The 18,692-nt window shown below is 38.7% G+C and overlaps 1 protein-coding gene across 8 annotated transcripts in view; it reads right to left on the bottom strand.

The window, feature by feature from the left end:
- Atrx (ATRX chromatin remodeler) overlaps positions 1–18,692 on the bottom strand; it is a 156,253-nt gene that overhangs the window by 115,750 nt on the left and 21,811 nt on the right. For 4 of the 8 annotated variants that reach the window (XM_060374617.1, XM_060374615.1, XM_060374618.1 and 1 more), the window contains exon 2: positions 9,341–9,453. The exons of 2 other annotated variants lie outside the window; for them this stretch is intronic. In XM_060374617.1, the coding sequence (XP_060230600.1) occupies positions 9,341–9,453 (113 nt within the window). Of the gene's footprint in view, positions 1–9,340; positions 9,454–10,088; positions 10,166–18,692 lie in introns of all 8 variants that reach the window. 2 more of the 8 variants (XM_060374619.1, XM_060374620.1) reach the window with 1 other exon arrangement.

The following is an 18,692-nucleotide window of genomic DNA, read 5'->3' as shown; positions in this document are numbered from 1 at the left end:
CGCCCTTTCCTCAGCAGGGTCCCCTGCTCTCTGCCAGACTTCATCTGTACACTGTCTCTAGACTCAGACTCCCCGAACTACACTTGATGTATGGCCTCTGACCCAGCTCCCTGATAGCTCTCCCCTCCCTGCTCCTATATGTTAATTAAGCACTGACATTCTACTCTTAGGATAAGAGAGTGCTGTATAATGCAGATCAAGCATACTTGAAGTGCCTCCTTTCAGCCAACTATGTACACCTATTCTCGGAGCTCTCCGCCCACTCCTCTAGGGATATATAGCCTTTGTTCTCTGGTATTAAAGTTGAAATAGCCATCAGCTGTTCCTAGAGCATGTGATCCCTGACTGGTTCTCAACAGCCATTCCAGGCACACTTCTCATTTCCTGACCCTCCTAACTTAGTGGGCGGTTGGAACACAGCCTCCAAGCAGGAGGAGAACAACACTACTGTATCTCTGGTGCTTTGTCAAATATCATTTTGATGTTCATAAATTAAATTCTTCAGTTGCCGAGTCTTTCTTACTGGTCTTCTTTACCTGTCCATTCTTCATAAGTATACCTGCCTTTCAGTATTTGAATATGGTTACAACACTTGTCTACTCCTTTCAACACGTAAGTTAGTTTCTAGTGATCCCCCTTCCTTTTGATGAATCAAATTTCCTCTTTCGGTCTATCTAGTATCTCAAACTGGGTACTGGACTCTGTGCAAAAGTCAAGACACTTCTGTTATGTTTCTGAAAAGAGATTCTAACCATGTGGCTAAAAACAGTTAACTCACCTGAAATCAAAACCAAACTCTATACAAAGGAGACAGCACAGATTTGTTTTGTCCTTTCAGACCCACCCCCACTGCCTAGAATCCAGGCTACACTTAGGCAATTCATACAGAAGAATATGTGCGTAGGTCTTTTTTTCCTGCCTGAAGGGTTTTGTTGTTGTTGTTGCAAAATCTGAGCTCCCACTAAATTGCTCTCTTCAAGGTTAGATCTCCTAGCTCACTTTGTAACTACTGATCGGCTTTGTTTTTTTCTTGACACTACATCCAATTAGACCACAGGTTTTTATTTAAGTCTTATCAGCTACGAAAAGCTGACTGGAACTTTTTCTGAGACAAAGAGGCTTTAACAATGGAGAATTCAGACAGTGACATTTCCTTTTTCTAGGCTTTGACTCCCCTTCCATTGTTGTGGCTACTTATCTACTTCCTTATTTCAGCTGCCCGTAATACATACAGTATTTGGTATCTGTGAGCAATATGATCCATCCAACTAAAGCCACACACTGCCACTAGAAGAAGCAGACTTTTAATGTGCCCAACTCAAGCACTCAATGAACATAGGACTCTGGAAATAAACTTCATTGTAAAAAAAAAAAATACCTGGGTATAGTAATTCAGGTCTGTAAATAGAGACCCTGTCTTAAAAATACATCAATTAAATGCATCGCGCTTTATACTTATACTCCCATTACTTAGGAAACTGAAGCAGGAAGATTGTTTACCAGTTCAAAATCAGCCTGGGCTAGGGAAGAACTTGTCACAATAAAAATCCAGAGTAGCGATACATTGCCTTTAATCCCAGCACTCAGGAGGCAGAGGCAGGCAGATCTCTTGAGTTCAAGAACACTTTGGTCTACATAGTGAGTTTCAGGATAGCAAGGACTACCTAAAAGCCGTATATTAACACAAAACTGGGTGGATGAATAATTTCAAACAAATTCTAAACTGCACTTCTTTTCTGTGCTGAACAACTGTAATGAAACTATATGAATACAAAGAAGACTAGGCAAATGACTATAAAAAATGAAGATGATGGGAGCCCATCAGCTGTAAATACAAAAAGACTGGAAAGAAGTGTGGTATCAAATTACTAGTGCTGCTGTCAACTCATAAAATTTTAACACATATAGGCTAGGTTTCCCTGTAAAAGGAAGCAAGGAAACACATTATGCACACTGATATTTGTTGTAAGCCTTGAACATCTAGTGGAGACAGAAAACAGTAAGTATCCACAGGATGATTAGGACATGTTTTTGTTTTTGAGTCAGTGGAAGCATTCTAGATAGCGTGGAATTTGTACAATTCAACTGTCAAAAAGAGAACTGGTATGATAACTCAGTGAATAAAGACACTTGCTTCTAAGCCTGACAACCTAAATACAATCCCTGGGGTCCCAAAAGGTGGAAGGAAAAAAATGAGTCCTCCAAGTTGTCCTTTGACCACCACAAGTATGCTATGGCAAACAAGTGTATACATATTCATTAACATACACATATGAAAACTAATAAATATGATAAAAATTTTAAATGAATTATAGTAACAATATTAATAGGAAATAGAGAATTGTTATATACTAATAAACACATAGGGGATAAATCATAAAACCCTACCTTAGTAATATTTCAACCAATAATGGCAGCAATAAATTACCAGGCAATGAATAGACCTTGTGATATACAGACTATTTAGGAATGCACAGCGAGATTCCCTAACCTCAGTTCCCCAATCTCTGATCACGGCTTTACTACCACAACTGCTGTTATAAATTGGTACCTGGGCTGGAGAGGTGGCTCAGCTATTAAAGGTTAGGCTCACAATCATAAATACAAATTGGTACCACTGACCATAAAACTGAGGTGGTGGCACATGTCTTTAATCTCACAACTCAGGAGGCAGAGGCAGGCACATCTCTGGGAGTTCAGGACAGCCTGGTCTACAGAGTTAGTTCCAGGACAGCCTGGGCTATACATTGAAACCCTATCTCGAAAAACCATCAATAAATAATAAATGGAGAGAGAGAAAGAGAGAGAGGTATTATCAGGAAAAAGTGAAAAATGCAGCTTAATCTAATTCCTTGAGACCTTAGAAACAGAAATTTCAGACCAGGTGGGCATGATAGCACACATCCTGAGTTCTAGACCAGCAGGTCCCAGGCAAGCTAGGGTTTCATGGCAAGGGTCTATCTTTTAAATATCTACCTATTAGCAAAGACCAAGAAAAGCAACAAGTGAAAGAGTTAAAAAAAAAAAAAGATTGAAGGCATGACAAAGACACCATTGTCTTTTGACTGTGCTGTCCTTGCCAAAACGGGCTACATGAAAAGAATTGCAGACAGGTGAGAGAAGCTTAGAACAATGATCGTGGCCAACAGACATGAATGCAGGTGGTCTCATTTTTATGAAGAGAGAACTGAATTCTGCCCAAACTGTAAAGAAATTTGGGGACACAGCTTTCCACAAGCTGTAAAGGAACAATATGCTGCTGACACCTTGACTTTGTCTTGTGATTTACCAAGAAAAGCTCACCAAAGCCCACCAGATTCCTAACTTACAAAACTATGAGATGAGAAACACGGGTGGTCTGAGCCACCTACCACCATCATTTGGAATAGAAAACAATATTAAGGGGTTTTTTGGGGGTTTTTGTTTTGTTTTGTTTGTTTTTTTTTTTCCTTGTATTTCAATATGGCGTTTCTCTGTGTAATAACCCTGCCTGTCCTGGAACTTTCTTTGTACACCAAGCTAGTCTCAAACTCACAGAAATCTGACTGCCTCTTCCTGGGATTAAAAGTGTGTGCCAGCAAGCCCAGCTAATTTAAATTTTGATTACAAAAAAAGAAAAAATCTCAAAATCTTCCTACTGTAACTATTAGTTACAAAAGAATAAATCCTAATCTTAGAGTACTCAACAAACTACAAACATTACTAGCATAAGCAAATAACCTAATTTAACATCATAAACATAGGGGCAAATGAAACCATATGCCCTGTGATGTAATTGAGAAAAGCATATTCTTCTGGTGAGATTTTTTTTTTGGGGGGGAGAAGGTCAACTTGACACAAGCCATGGTCATCTAAGAAGAGGGACTACAGTGCTACTGCTGTTCCTTTGGAAGGAACAGCATTTTTGTTCTGGAAAGGTTACAAAATTTCCTCTTAAAGTTTTGCTCTTTAAAAAGTTCTGACACTAGACTATCAGGGCTCATCAGGACTGGCTGCATCTTTTTCATTTGTGGCCTGACAAGGCTGTACCCCACAGGGGGAATGATCAAAATGCCAGTCACTGAGTTCATTTCAGAGATAGCCCCTGCTCCCGTTCTAGGGTACCCACTACAAAATTGAGCACCCTATGGGCTTCATAGGAGCACAGGTTCTACATCCTCTATATGAATTATCCTTGGTTAGATTATCGGTTTCTGCAGGTTCCCCTGAACCCAGGTTTTTTGAATCTGTTGGTGTCCTTGTAGAGTTCCTGTCTCTTAGAGGTCTTTCTATCTCCATCTTCTTCCATAAGGTTTCCTGAACTCTGGCCAAAGGTGAGCTATGAGTCTCAGGATCTCCGTTGATAACCTGATGGGTAGTCTTTCAGAGGGACCCTGTGGAAGACTCATTTCATGTTTCTTGTCTTCTCCTACTTCCAACATCTATCCTGTTTGCCCTTCTGAATGAGGGTTCAGCCTCTTCCTTGGGTCTTCCTTACTGTTTAGCTTCTTTAGGACTATAGCTTTTAGTGTTTATTCTATATAATATGACTAATATCCACTTATAAGTGAGTATATACCATATTTGTCTTTTGGCTTCTGGGATACCTCACTCAGGATGATCTTTTCTAGTTCCATCCATTTGCCTGCATATTTCATGATTTCTTGTTTTTAATTGCTGAGGAGAAATCCATTGTGTAAATGTACCACAACTTCTGTATCCATTAGTCAGTTGAGGGACATCTAGGTTGTTTCCAGATTCTGGCTATTATGAATAACGCTGCTATGAACATAGCTGATCAAATGTCCTTGTTGAATGGTTTAGCATCCTTTGGAGTGGTATAGCTGGATCTTGAGGTAGCACTATTCCTAATTGTCTGACAGAGTGCCAGACTGATTTCCAAAGTGTTTGTACAAGTTTACATTCCCACCAGCAATGGAGGAGGGTTCCCTTTCTCCACATCCTTTCCAGCATGTGTTGTCTCTTGAGTTTTTGATCATTCTGATGGGTGTGACATGGAATCTCAGGGTTGTTTTGATTTGCATTTCCATTATGACTAAGGACGTTGAGCATTTCTTTAAATGTCTCTGTCATTAGATATTTCTATTTAGAATTCTGTTTAGCTCTGTACCCCATTTTTTAATTGGATTACTTGATTTTTGGATGTTTAACTTCTTGAGTTCTTTATATATTCTGGATATTAGCCCTCTGTCAGATGTAGATTTGATGAAGATCTTTCCCCAATCTGTAGGCTGTCATTTTGTTCTTATGACACTGTCCTTTGCTTTACAGAAGCTGTTCGGTTTCATGAGGTCCTATTTACTGATTGTTGATCTTAGAGCCTGTGCAGTTGGTATTCTGTTGAGGAAGTTGTATGCTGTGCCAGTGAGTTCAAGGCCCTTTTCCACTTTCTCTTCTAACAGATTCAATGTCTGGTTAATGTTGAGGTCTTTGATCCACTTGGACTTTAATTCTGTGCAGGGTGATAGTTCTTTGTCTATTTGCATTCTTCTACATGTGGACTTCTAGTTAGACCGGAACCATTTGTTGAAGATGCTATCTTTTTGCATTATATGGTTTTGGCTTCTTTATCAAAAATCAGGTATTTGAAGGTGAATGGACTTACTTCTAAGTCTTCTATTCGGTTCCATTGATCCTCCAGCCTGTTTCTACGCCAGTACCATGCAGTTTTCATTATTATTGCTCTGTAGTACAGCTTTAGATCAGGGATGAAGATACCTCCAGAGGATCTGTTGTTGTACATGATTGTTTTAGTAATTCTGGGTTCTTTTGTTTTTCCATACAAAATGGAGAATTGTTCGCTCAAGGTCTGTAAAGAATTGCCTTGATATTTTGATGGGAATTTCATTGAATCTGTGGATTGCTTTTGTCAGGATGGCCATTTTCACTGTGTTAATCCTACTAATCCATGAGCATGGGAGATCTTTCTATCTTCTGATATCTTCCTCAATTTCTTTCTTCAGAGACTTGAAGTTTTTTTTTAAACTGATCTTTCACTTGCTTGGTTCAAGTCACACCAAGGTACTTTATGTCCTTTGTGGCTATTGTGAAGGTTACAGTTTGCCTAATTTCTTTCTCAGCCCTTTTGTATTTCTTATACAGGAGAGCTACTGATTTTTTCTTTTCCTTTTTTTTTTTGGAGTTAATTCTGTATCCAGCCACTTTGCTTTATTTAGGGCTTCCATGGTAGAATTTCATCTGTAAATAGTGATACTTTGTCTTCTTCCTTTTTGATTTGAAATACCTTGAGCCTTATTGCTCTACCAACGACTTCAAGAAGTATGTTGAAGAGATATGGAGAGAGTGGACAGCCTTGCCTTGTCCCTGATTTCAGTGAAATGGATTTAAATTTCTCTCCATTTAGTTTGATTTTGGCTATAGGCTTGCTGTATATTGCTTTTACTATGTTTAGGTATGTGCCTTGTATCCCTGATCTCTCCACAACTTTAAACATGAACAGATGTTAAGATTTTGTGAAATGCTTTTTCGGCATCTAAGTAGATCATGTGGGTTTTTTTTTTTGTTTGTTTGTTTTCTTTTAGTTTGTTTATGTGGTGGAATACATTGATAGATTTCCATATAATGAACCACCCCTGTATTCCTGAGATGAATCCTTCTTGGCAATAGTGGATGGTATCTTTGATATATTCTTGAATTTGTTTTGTGAGTACTGAGTATTTTTGCATCAATGTTCATAAGCAATATAGGTCTGAAATTTTCTTTCTTTGTTGTGTCTTTGGTGAGGTTTAGGTATCAAGGTGACAGTGGCCTCACAGAATGAGGTTGGTAATGTTCCTTCTGTTTGTTTTGTGGAATAGTTTGAACAGTATTGGTGTCAGTTCTTCTTTGAAGGTGTGGTAGAATTCTTCACTTAAACCGTCTGGCCCTGCAGTTTTTTTTTGGATGGGAGACTTTTGATGATAGCTCCTATTTCCTTAAGAGATATAGGACTATTTATTTACCTGATCTTGATTCAGCTTTGGTAAGTGGAATCTATCAAGAAAATGGTCTGTTTTATTTACATTTTCAAATTTTATTTCATATAGGCTTTTGAAGTAGGATCCAACAATTCTTTGGATTTCCTCAGTGTCTGCTGTCATGGCCCCCTTTTCATTTCTGATTTTGTTAATTTGAACAGTGTCCCTCTACCTTGTAGTTAGCTTGGCTAAGGGTTTGTCTATCTGTTCATTTTCTCAAAGAACCAGCTCTTGGTTTCATTGATTCTTTTAATTGTTTGCTTTGTTTCTCATTTGTTGATTTCGGCACTGAGTGTGATTATTTCCAGCAGTCTCCTCCTCTTGGGTGTATCTGCTTTTTTTTTTTTCCCCCAAATGATTTTAGGTGTGCCATTAAGTTGCTTGTATAAGATGTCTCGAATTTCTTTGTGAAGGCACTTAATGCAATGAACTCTCCTCTTAGCACTGCTTTCATTGTGTCCCGTAAGTTAGTGTAAGTGGTACCTTCATTTTCATTGAATTCTAGGAAGTCTTTAATTTCTTTATTTCCTTCCCGAACTAGTTGTCATTTAGTAGAGAGCTGTTCAGTTTCCATGTGTTTGTAGGGTTTTTTTGCTATTTCTGTTAATGTTGAAGTCTACTTTTAGACCATGGTGGTCTGATAATATACATGGGATTATTTCAATCTTCTTGTATCTGCTGATGCTTGCTTTTTGCCCGAATATAAGGTCAATTTTGGAAAAGCTTCCATAAGGTGCTGAGAAGAGGTATACTCTTTTGTGTTCGGGAGAAAGGCTTTGTAGACATCTATTAGGTCCATATGACTTAAGACCTCTTCAAGTGTTACCATTTCTCTGTTTAGCTTCTGTCTCAATGATCTGTCCTCTGGCAGAGTTGAATGTTGAAGTCTCCCACTATTAAGGTGTTGGGAACAGTGTGTGATTTAAACTTTAATAATGTTTCTTTGACAAATGCAGGAGCTCTTGTGTTTGGTGCAGATGTTCATGATTGTGATGTCCTCCTGGTGGATTTTTCCTTTGATGAGAATAGTGTCCCTCTCAATCTTTTTATTACTTTTGGTTGAAAGTCTATTTTATTAGATATTTGGATAGCTACTCCAGCTTGCTTCTTGGGTCTGTTTGCTTGGAAAACTTTTTTCTAGCCCTTTACTCTGAGGTATTATTTATCTTTGTTGCAGAGGTTATGTTTCTTGAATTCAGCAGAATGCTGGATTTTGTTTCAACGAATCTGTTAGTTTGTGTCTTTTTATTGGAGAGTTGAGACCACTGATATTAAAAGATATTAGTGACCAATAATTGCTAGTTCCTATTATTGTGGAGTTGGTGGAGATTTTGTATTTGTGTGCTTGTTTTCTTTTGTAGGAGGACCACAATTTCAAAGACAGCCTGAGACATACAGTAACATTCTATCTAAAAAACATGTCTTAAAATAAGTAAAGGAGGAAAAGAATAAATGTCAATTAATGTTACATAAAAATATTTTGACCAAATCCATTTAGAATTTTTTTATTTTGTTTTATTTGGGGTTTTCTTGTTGTTTTAAAAAGAAAAAGTTTGACTAGAGCCAGGCTGGACTAATACTTAGTGTATGTGTAATCCATGTCAGCCTTACGCTCAGGGCCATCCTCCTGTCATAACCTATTTGGCTATTGAGTACTGGAATTAGGTGTGGGACACTATGTCCAACTTCACTGAGTGACATTATTAAATAACAACTATTTAAATTCTAATACACAAGATTAAACTAATCTAATACACTGGATTAAACTATTTCTATACTTGATTAGAGATACAGTTGCAGAACACTTGTCCAGCCTGCTTAAAGTCTTGAGTTCTTGCAAATACTGCTCCTAATTCTTATCTATGTATCATCTCTTCCACCAGAAACTTCCATTATATAGCAAACAGTATTAAGCGTTTCATTCTCTAAGCATCCATCAGTTTACAAATTTAACATTTTTCCTTTAAAAATTAAAATCTTACAGCAGATACTAGCAAAAATGTTCAATAAGGACTTCTTTAAACTTGCTAATCATTTTTTTTTCTACAAATTGAGTGGGTGCTCCATACCTGAATAATTAATGAGGGACTAGAGAGCTGACTCAGCTATTTGCTGCTCTTGTAGAGGACTCAGATTCGGTTCCCAGCACCCTCATCCCTCATCAAGTAGCTCACAACCACCTGCGGAATCTGAAAGTATGATGCAGAAGAATCCAATCCTCAGGCCTCTTAGACAATGGCATACATGTAGTGCTCATAAATATTAACTCACATACATCACACACTTAAGAAGAAATCTTTAAAACAAATGAATAAAAATAAGTAAAAAAAGAAGTACAAACAGCACTGTCAACTTCAACGTACCTGAGTTTTGGCTCATTACAAGTCGTGGAGAAGAACACGTTTCCTCAGATTCTTCTGATGAATGTGCTAGGAAGTCATGAAGCTTCTGCACCAATGTATTCAACTTGCTTTCACTACCAAAACAAAATTTTAACAATTTCCTTATAATAAATATAAACCTCTAACAAACTGTGAAGCCTATTCTATAGTCTTATGAGGATATACATGCTCAAAATCAACATTAAAAGCAATGAATTTTGTTTTGCTGAGTATATAAATACACAAATAACACTATCTACGCATATGCGCATGGACAGGCTCAAAATATCACTTGCAGAAAATGCTGATACTATTTACTAAACATTTCCAAGATATTTAAATCTTTCAATATGGTGAATATGATATGATTAAATATAAGTTACATTTAAAAATAAATTAACACAAAGTGAAACTTTTTAAGAAAGCTGAAACATGCCACATACAAAATATGGAACATTTTTCTTCCTTTACACAAGAAAATCAGTAATTTAGCAACTATGTTTACTTACTGTCTTAGCTGTGTCATTAGTTTTTAATTATTCTATCTTCTGCTTAGCACAGAGTGATTGTATAATAGACTGATACTAAGATGAATACATCGTAGAAGAAGATTTGGAAGAATACAGACTTTTAGGAAACCAATAATAGAATAATCCTTTACAGCAAAAACTATTAAGCTGTTTCATAACTGACTAAGGTTGCCAGGCACGGTGTCGAACCCCTTTAATACCTGCTTGGCAGAGGTAGGCAGATCTCTGTGAGAGCAAGTTCCAGGACAGACAACGTTCTACATAGGGCGATTTCTGTCTGGAAAAACCAAAAAGAGAGAACAAGGAAAAGGAGGAGGAGGGGGAGGAGGAGAAAAAGGAAAGGAAGAAATACTTAAATACAGAGGATGCTTAGGAAAAAAAATTGAAAATTTATATTCCAAAGAGCTAGGAAAACTAGAATTACTGGATAGATTCCTAAATACATATGGTTTCCAAAAGTAAATAAGAGAAGACACAATTTAAACAGATTTGTAACAGGTGAGATTGAAGCGGTAATAGTCTCCAACAAAGAAAAGCCTTGACAGGACCATGAAGATTTACTGCCAAATTCTAGTAGACTTCTAAAGTAAAGCTAACAGCGATTTTTCTCATACTAGTCCATAAAAATGGGAAAGAGACAAGCAAGATGGGTTAATAGGTAAAGGGACTTGTGGCCAAGAAGAAACCACATGGCTGAAAAAGAGAACGAAGTTTGTGAAAGTGTCCTCTAACCTCCATACATACCAAGGTACACCCATGACAACACCATACACACACAAAGAGAGAAGCACACACACAAAGGCACTCATACAAGTGCACCCACTAAATTAATGAAATATATTTAAATGTTTTCCAAATTAGTATTACTTTATTTTACGTTTATGGGTATGTTTTTTCCTGTATATGTCTGTACACATGGGAGCCTGGTGCCCAAAGAAGCCAGAAGAGGATATCAGATGCCCTCAAACTGGAGCTGCATCTGGTTGTGAAATATCATGTGGGGGAATCAAACCTAGGAGCTCTACAAGAACCATCAGTGCTCTTAACCACTGAACCATCTCTCCAGCTCCAAATGTAGTATTTTCAAAATATCACTCTGGGACAGCAAGACAGTTCTGCAGGTAAAGGTATTTGACACCAAGTCTGAGAACCTAAGCTCTATCTCCAGAAGAGCAATGATTCCTAAAAGTTGTCCTTTGACCTCCACATGTGCACTATGGTACACACACGTAAATAAGTAAATAAACAAATAAATGTAAAAAGAGATTGGGAGGCTGAGGAGATGACTCATGGTTAAGAGCACTGCTCTTCTTCCAGAGGACCCCAACAGAATTCCAAGCACCCAGCATCAGGCACTCTGGAGCTCCAGCTCCAGGGGATCTGAGACCCTATTCTGGTTTCCTTGTGTACTGACACACATGTGGCATACATTCACATATACACATAAGTAACTTTTAATAGAAATTATTTTCAAAATCAGGTGTGGTAGGCACACGCCTTTAATTCCAGGAAATCCAGCACTCAGGAGGCAGAGACTTCCATGAGTTTTTAGGGTAGGCTGGTCTACAGAGCAAATTTCAAGACAGCCAGGGCTACATACAAGATGGATGGATGGAGATATAGATATAGATAGATATAGACATAGATATAGATATAGATATAGATATAGAGATAGAGATAGAGATAGAGATAGAGATAGAGATAGAGATAGATACACACAATAGATAGATAGATAGATAGATAGATAGATAGATAGATAGATAGATAGATAGATAGATATAGACACACACACAATGACAATGAAAATCAAAATCAAAATCACATAAGAAACCATTTATGCCTTGTGGAGCTCCTATCCTTTCCCCATCAGACTAACTCCCCTTCTTTCTTATGATTCCCTGTACTCTGCGCCAAAGGTTTGGTCATGAGTCTTTGCTTTGAAAACACTGCTAGTTAGAGTCTTTCAGATGCGCTCAGTAGACTCCTGTCATATGTTCAATGCACATCCCATCTGTCTATCTAAACGAGGATTGATCATCTTACCCCATGTCCGCTCAATTGATTATCTTTTTTAGGTGTATAGATTTCATTATGTTTATCATATCTTATAGGTCTATATAAGTGAGTATATCCCATGTTTGTCTTTCTCCTTCTGGGATATTTCACTCAGAATGATCTTTTCTAGATCCCACCATTTGCCTGCAAATTTCATGATTTCCTCCTTTTTGATTGCTGAGTAGTATTCCATTGTATAAAAATACCACAATTTCTGTACCCATTCCACCGCTGATGGACATCTGGGTTGTTTCCAGGTTCTGGCTATTACAAATAGAGCTGCTATAAACATGGTTGAGCAAGTGTCCTTTTTGTGTACTTGAACAAACTTTGGGTATATACCTAGCAGTGGTATAGCTGGGTCTGGAGGAAGCACTATTCCTGGGCACAGGGTCTTTTCTGAGACTGACATTCAACCAAGGACCATGTATGGATATAACCTAGAACCTCCACTCAGATGTAGCCTGTGGTAGCTCAGTAACCAATTGGTTTCCCAAAGTGAGGGGAACAAGGACTATTTCTAACAGGAACTCAATGACTGGCTCTTTGGTCTCCCCACCCCCGAAGGGAGGAGCAGTCCTGTTAGGCCACAGAGGAGGGCTTTGCAGCCAGTCCTGAAGATACCTGATAAAACAGGATCAGTTGAATGGGGAGGAGGTCCCCCCATCAGTGGACTTGGAAAGGGGCACGGTGGAGATGAGGGAGGGAGGGAGGGAGGGACTGGGAGGGAATGAGGGATCGGGACACGGCTGGGATACAGAGTTAATAAAATGTAACTGATAAAAAACAAAAAAATAAAAAAAAAGAAACCATTTATGCTCAATAAAATGAATAACTTTTTTTTAAATGTTGGCAAGGCTGGCTACAGAGAGTTAGACTCCATATACATTGCCTGTAAATGGGACTGGAGATATAGCTCAGTTGGTAAAGTGCTTGCCTAGTATGCATGAGGCCCTAGCTAGGATCATCAGCACCACACATATTGGATCAGCAGCAAAGTGGCATAAATTTATAATCCCAGCACTGCAGAGGTATAGGCAGGCAGATCAGGAGCTCAAGGTGTTAAATAAGGAGTACAAGGCAGCCTGGGCTATGAGACCTTGTGTCAGAAAACAAAAAGGAATGCAAAATGGTACAGGCACTGTGGGAAAAAAGTATGACCTGTTATATACAAGGTCCTGAGTTTGTTTCCCAGTACTGAATAAATGCTAAGCACAGAGTAACACAATGAGGCAGCAATCTTACTTCCCAAAATATACTCAAAAGAAATGAAACCACATGCTAATCCATCAAAAAATGTGTAAGAAATTACTCAAAGCAACATAATAATTTCCAAATGTACCCAAATATGTATCAACAGATACACGAATAAATAAGATGTAATATCATCCATGGAATATTACACTCCAATAAAATGGAATGAAATACTAATATGTTAAACATGAATGTCCTATAAAAGTGCCAATGTTAAAGAAGGCAGACACAACACCTCACATTAGAAGACTTAAACTTCTCTGTTTATATATCAAAAATAGGCAAGTCCATTGAGACAAAAAGTAAAATGCCAATTGAGGGGACATGGACGAATTGGAGAATTAGAAGATATACAGAATCCCTTTTATGATAAGAAAAAATATCATAGAGGCTAAGGATGTAGCTTAGTTGGTAGACTGTTCGACTAGCATGCAAAGTCCGAGCACCACATGGGACCATTAAACTGGATATGGTAGATATCAGTAGTTAGAAAGAAGACGACCAGAAGCTCAAGATCATTCTTAGCTACGTGGTGTGAGTTTAAGACCAGCCTGGGATACATGAGATCCTGCCTCAAAAATAAATTCTTTGAACTACACCTATATTTTCACTTTATTTAAACACTGAACTTTTTGTATTTTTAAACCGCTAAAATGGTGTTTTGTGCCGTATGAATTGAATCTCAGTAAAAAAACACCCCAAGTCAGGACAGGAATTCAAGAAAATACATATGTATTAAAAATGTAAGAGAAAACTGTATACATCTTTCAAAAAAACACAATCAAAATTTAAGAAGCAAACTAACGTGAAAATATAGATATAAACATTTAAGTATCAGGCCAAAAAAAGACAAAAGAAATCATAGGGCTCTCGCCTAGCATGCATATGAGTTCAATGCCAGCCTGGTCAACAGAGAGAATTCCAGGACAACCAGGGCTAAACAGAGAAACCCTGTCTCAAAAACAAAAACAAAACAAAAGGAAATTGATAAGATTATAGCTCTAAGATTAGAGATGCTCAAGGGGATTCTTCAGAGATTAGAACCAGTACTTGCCCTCATTCATACAACCACATGACCATCTTCCTGAGGCCTATAATCAAACTCAGCACCGCAGTATCCAAGGAGGACAAGCACAGCCTGCTCTTACTAGCCTAGAAGAGTATTGTCAGGGGCTGGAGATGTGGATCAATGGTTGAAGCATGTGTACCTGTACTCATTTTGCAAAAGACCCACTCAGTTCCTCGCACCCACTGCAGGAGGCTTACAACTGCTTGTTTCTCCAGTTCCAAAGAATCTGACATCCCCTTCTGTCCTCTCAGGACACCTGCACTCTTGTGCACACACACATGAACACATACACAATTAAAAATAAATCGTGGAAAAATGCAGTCAGAGGTCATTGGTCCTCCAGAGAGCCATCAACAATGGGAAAGAAGCCTAAGCCTCTTGATGAGAAGTTAGAACTGATTAAAAACAATAGGAAATGGGGCTTGAGAAATTACTTAACGGTTAAGGGCACTTCACTGATTTTGCCAAGATTTCAAATTCAGTTCCTAGCATCCATGTAAGGTACCTCACAACCATTCCAGCTTCAGGGGATCATACACCTTTAATAACAGCACTTTGGAGACAGAGGCAAGTAAACCTCTGAAGTAGAGACCAATCTGGTCCAAATAGTAAGTTTCAAGTCATCGAAGGACCCGAAGTGACAAGACATAGCCTCCAAACCTAGTCCACCTCAAGCTAATTCTTAACATTTTTGTATTTTACTCTTGCCAGTACACTGACTAAAATGGCTTTTGGTGAGACCATTCCTGAACTTAACTCACCAAATGAAAACTCCTACAAAGACAGAAAGCTTCACCATGCAGCCACTATGGATCCTACATGGTGCATGAGAAGATGGTGAGGCAGCAGAGGGGCTGAACGTTAAATGCATGTATTGTGTCGACTATTTTCCCTCCAAGATCCTGTTTACACATCTCCCTTCCTTCTGCTTGCATGTATTTCCTATAGCAGAGAAAGCCATTCATGTGTATGGGACCAGCTGCATATGCTCCTTCCCACTGCAACTTTGGGAGAACTCTCTTCCTTGGTTTGTATCGTCATGGCCTTCCTTGTGTGCAGTTAGTGTAATAGAAAGGTATTAACAGCTTCATCTCAAATAGACGTGGATAATTATCAAACTTTACGTAAAGGACTAAAAATGAATGTGGCATTTAATTTAAAAGTTGTGAAATATTACCGTGAAAATGTGACAGCGTGGTTAACCACCATTTTAAAAGCATAACTAGCATGGTTTATGTGACTTTTTTGCTTAGTCGGTTTTGTTTTTGTTTTTCATGACAGGGTTTCTATGTATAGCTCTAACTGTCCTGGAACTCACTCTGTAGAGCAGGTTGGCCTCAAACTCAGAGGTTCACACTTCCTCTGTCTCCCAAGTGCTGGGTTTAACAGTGTGTACCACCAAACCTGGCTCTGTATGGCTTAACTTCTTCATCTGCGCCGTTATTTTCTTTGGTGGATCTCCTTTTTATTAGCAATTGAGAAGGATTAGATTGGCCTTGTTTGAAGGTGCATGTGGAGACAGAAGCAAATAGATCTTTCTGAGCTTGAGGCCAGACTGGTCTACAAAGAGAGTTTGACAGAAACCCTGTCTCAGGAAAAAATAAAATAAAATAAAAAGAGAAGAGCTACCATGTGGGTGATGGGAATGTAACCTGGGTCCTCTGCAGGAAGAACAATTGCTTTTAACCACCATGCCATCACTCGAGCCAGTCTGTGACTTTTACAAATATTTCTTTTACATTTATGCATTCAGGAGCTCATGGAGGTCAGAAGAGGCATCAGCTCCTGTGCACCTGGAGTTACACATTGTGAACTGCCATGTACTGGGAAGTGAATCTATGTTCTCTGCAAGAGTGGGGAATAAGAGCTCTTAACTACTGAGCCTTTTCTCCAGCCACACACACCCATCTGGAGATGTTTTTTAATGCTTTGATTTTATTTCCTACCAAATAAGGCATTTTTCTCTATGCCACTGAAGATCAACCACTGGACAAGCAGCTGCTGGCCAGTCAGTGGTAGTGGCACATGTCTTTAATCCCAGCACTTGGAAGACAGAGGCAGGCAGATCTCTGTGAGTTTGAGGTCAGCCTCATCTAGAGTATGAGTTCTAGGAAGAGTCAAAGCTCTCCTATAAAAACCCTATCTCAAAACACCAAAAGGGGGGGGTAATAAATGCTGGAGAAAGTTCTTCATAAACCCTTATCAAATTTTAATGTGCATTTTATACATACTGACCAGATTTAAAATCCAAAAGAATCTTATTACAGAAAACCAAAGCTCAGAGACCCTTATTTACAAAATGCAATTAAGAGAATTATTGTTCCCACTTTTAATCGCTCTGAAAAAAATCAGGATGTGCAACTCCAAACACATCCAATCCTGTGCTGCACCCTTTCGGGGAACCTAAAAGACTCACCAATAAAAATTAATGAGTAATAGGGGCTGGGGATAAAGCACAGTAGTTGAACCAGCAGAGCCCATGCCTAACATATGCATTGCTTTGCACTCAGTGCACTAACTGCACAAAACTGTTTTCTTAAAGAATGAAAAGGCAGTTAGTTATCTTTATAGGTACCCCTCCCAACTCTGACTACTTAAATGCACATTGCTTCCAAACGTCCGTGGGTTTGCTTAAGGGGCTTTTTGTTTTTTTGTCCTGAAGGCAGCGGTATTATTGTCACCACTGTTTTTAAGACATAAATTTGTGTACCCCAGGCTGTTCTCAAACTCAAGTATGTAGGTGAGAACAACTGAGAACCTCTGACCCTCCTATCCCTGCCAAATGGACTTTAGGACTGCCATGCCTACTTTGTCTCCAAACTGGGGGGAGGACAGGGTTTCCCTGTGGAACAGCCATAGCTGTCCTGGAACACGCTCTGTAGACCAGGCTAGCCTCAAACTCAGAGATCCACCTGCCTCTGCCTCCAGAGTGCTGGGATTAAAGGAATGAGCCACTACTGCCTCGTGTCCCAAATGTTTTAATCTTTGCTCTTTATCGTTTTTATTAGTCTTGTTTAAATCCTCACTGTTTTTTTTTTAGTTTATGTATTTCTATTATACATACATACACACATACATACATACATTTATGCATATACACATATACGTACATATATACATACACATACAAGTGTTTTATCTAAGTTATGTATGCCTGATGCTCAGAGAAGCCAGAAGGTACTGGATGTTCTGAAGCTGGAGTTTTTGAAAGTTGTAAGGTGCTATGTGGATATTCGGAACCAAACTTGAGTCCTCTACAAGAGTAGCAAGTACTCTTAACCTCTGAGCCATCTCTCCAGGCTTTTTGATTTTAATAAAATATTTATAAACAAGTAACTTAACTAAGTCTCAAGCTTTATTTTTCACGCCAAGGCTACTGTGCCTAATTACACTACTTAGTAAGCACAGTAACAAGACGGGATGCTAACAATTTATAAAATTATCTCAGTGAGGCAGTGATGGCATACACCTTTAATCCCAGAACTTGGGGGCACAAAGTAAGGCAGATCTCTGTGAGTTTGAGGCCAGCCCGGTCTACAAAGCAATTCTAGGACAGACAGAGCTGTTGTACAGTGAAACCTTGTCTTGAAAAACAAACAACAACAACAAAAATCATCTCAGTTCCTATACTGGAGATGAAACTCAGCAGAATAGCATGTGTATGAGGCCTTGAGTTCAATACTTGGCACCACAAAAAGATGAATTAGAACCTATAGGTGTTTTAGGCACATGGTAACCGCATCCGGTGTGTGCCTAGTGCTGGAAGAGCCAGAGGGAGACATTGGATCCTCTGGAACTGAGTTATGTGCTACCACATGGGTGTTCTGTATGTCCTAGCTGGCTTTATTTTGAGCTGGAGGCCTTACATAACATAGTAAGCATGATCTTTATCAATGAGAACATTCTAACCCTAAGTTTATAATAATTATCTATTGCTCTGTACAAAATGTTGCTTTATTTTTTTGGTGCTCTTATTTGTTTAAAATATTTGTGAAACACTTTTGTGTTCTTAGTCTTTTGTTAGGAACAGTTTCTAATTCATTCTTCGAGGGAGACTGAGGGGGGAAAAGTGGACAAACTGGGAATTATTAGCTTATCTTAGATCCATCAGATCTCAGGTCCAGGGCAAAACAACACACACACATACCATGGAAACCCTAGAGACAAGCAAATATAAGAAGCCATTGTTTGCCTGAAACAGATAAGTCTCTCTCTGACAAGTTGCTAGAAGCCAAGGATGGATTGAGTAAAGAGTTAAAAAAAAAAACCTGTAGCAACAGCTGGAGAGATGGTTCAGTGGTTAAGAGTACTGGATGTTCTTCCAGAGGACCTGGGTTCGATTCCTAACACCTATATGGCTGCTCACAACTGTCTGTGACTCCAGAGCCAGAGGACCTGACACCCTCACACAAGTATAAATGCAGGC

Source organism: Meriones unguiculatus, chromosome X (genome assembly GCF_030254825.1).
Source record: "Meriones unguiculatus strain TT.TT164.6M chromosome X, Bangor_MerUng_6.1, whole genome shotgun sequence".
Classification (NCBI taxonomy): Eukaryota; Metazoa; Chordata; class Mammalia; order Rodentia; family Muridae; genus Meriones; species Meriones unguiculatus.
Note: the sequence above shows the minus strand (reverse complement) of the source record. Positions and strands in the feature narration are given on the sequence as shown.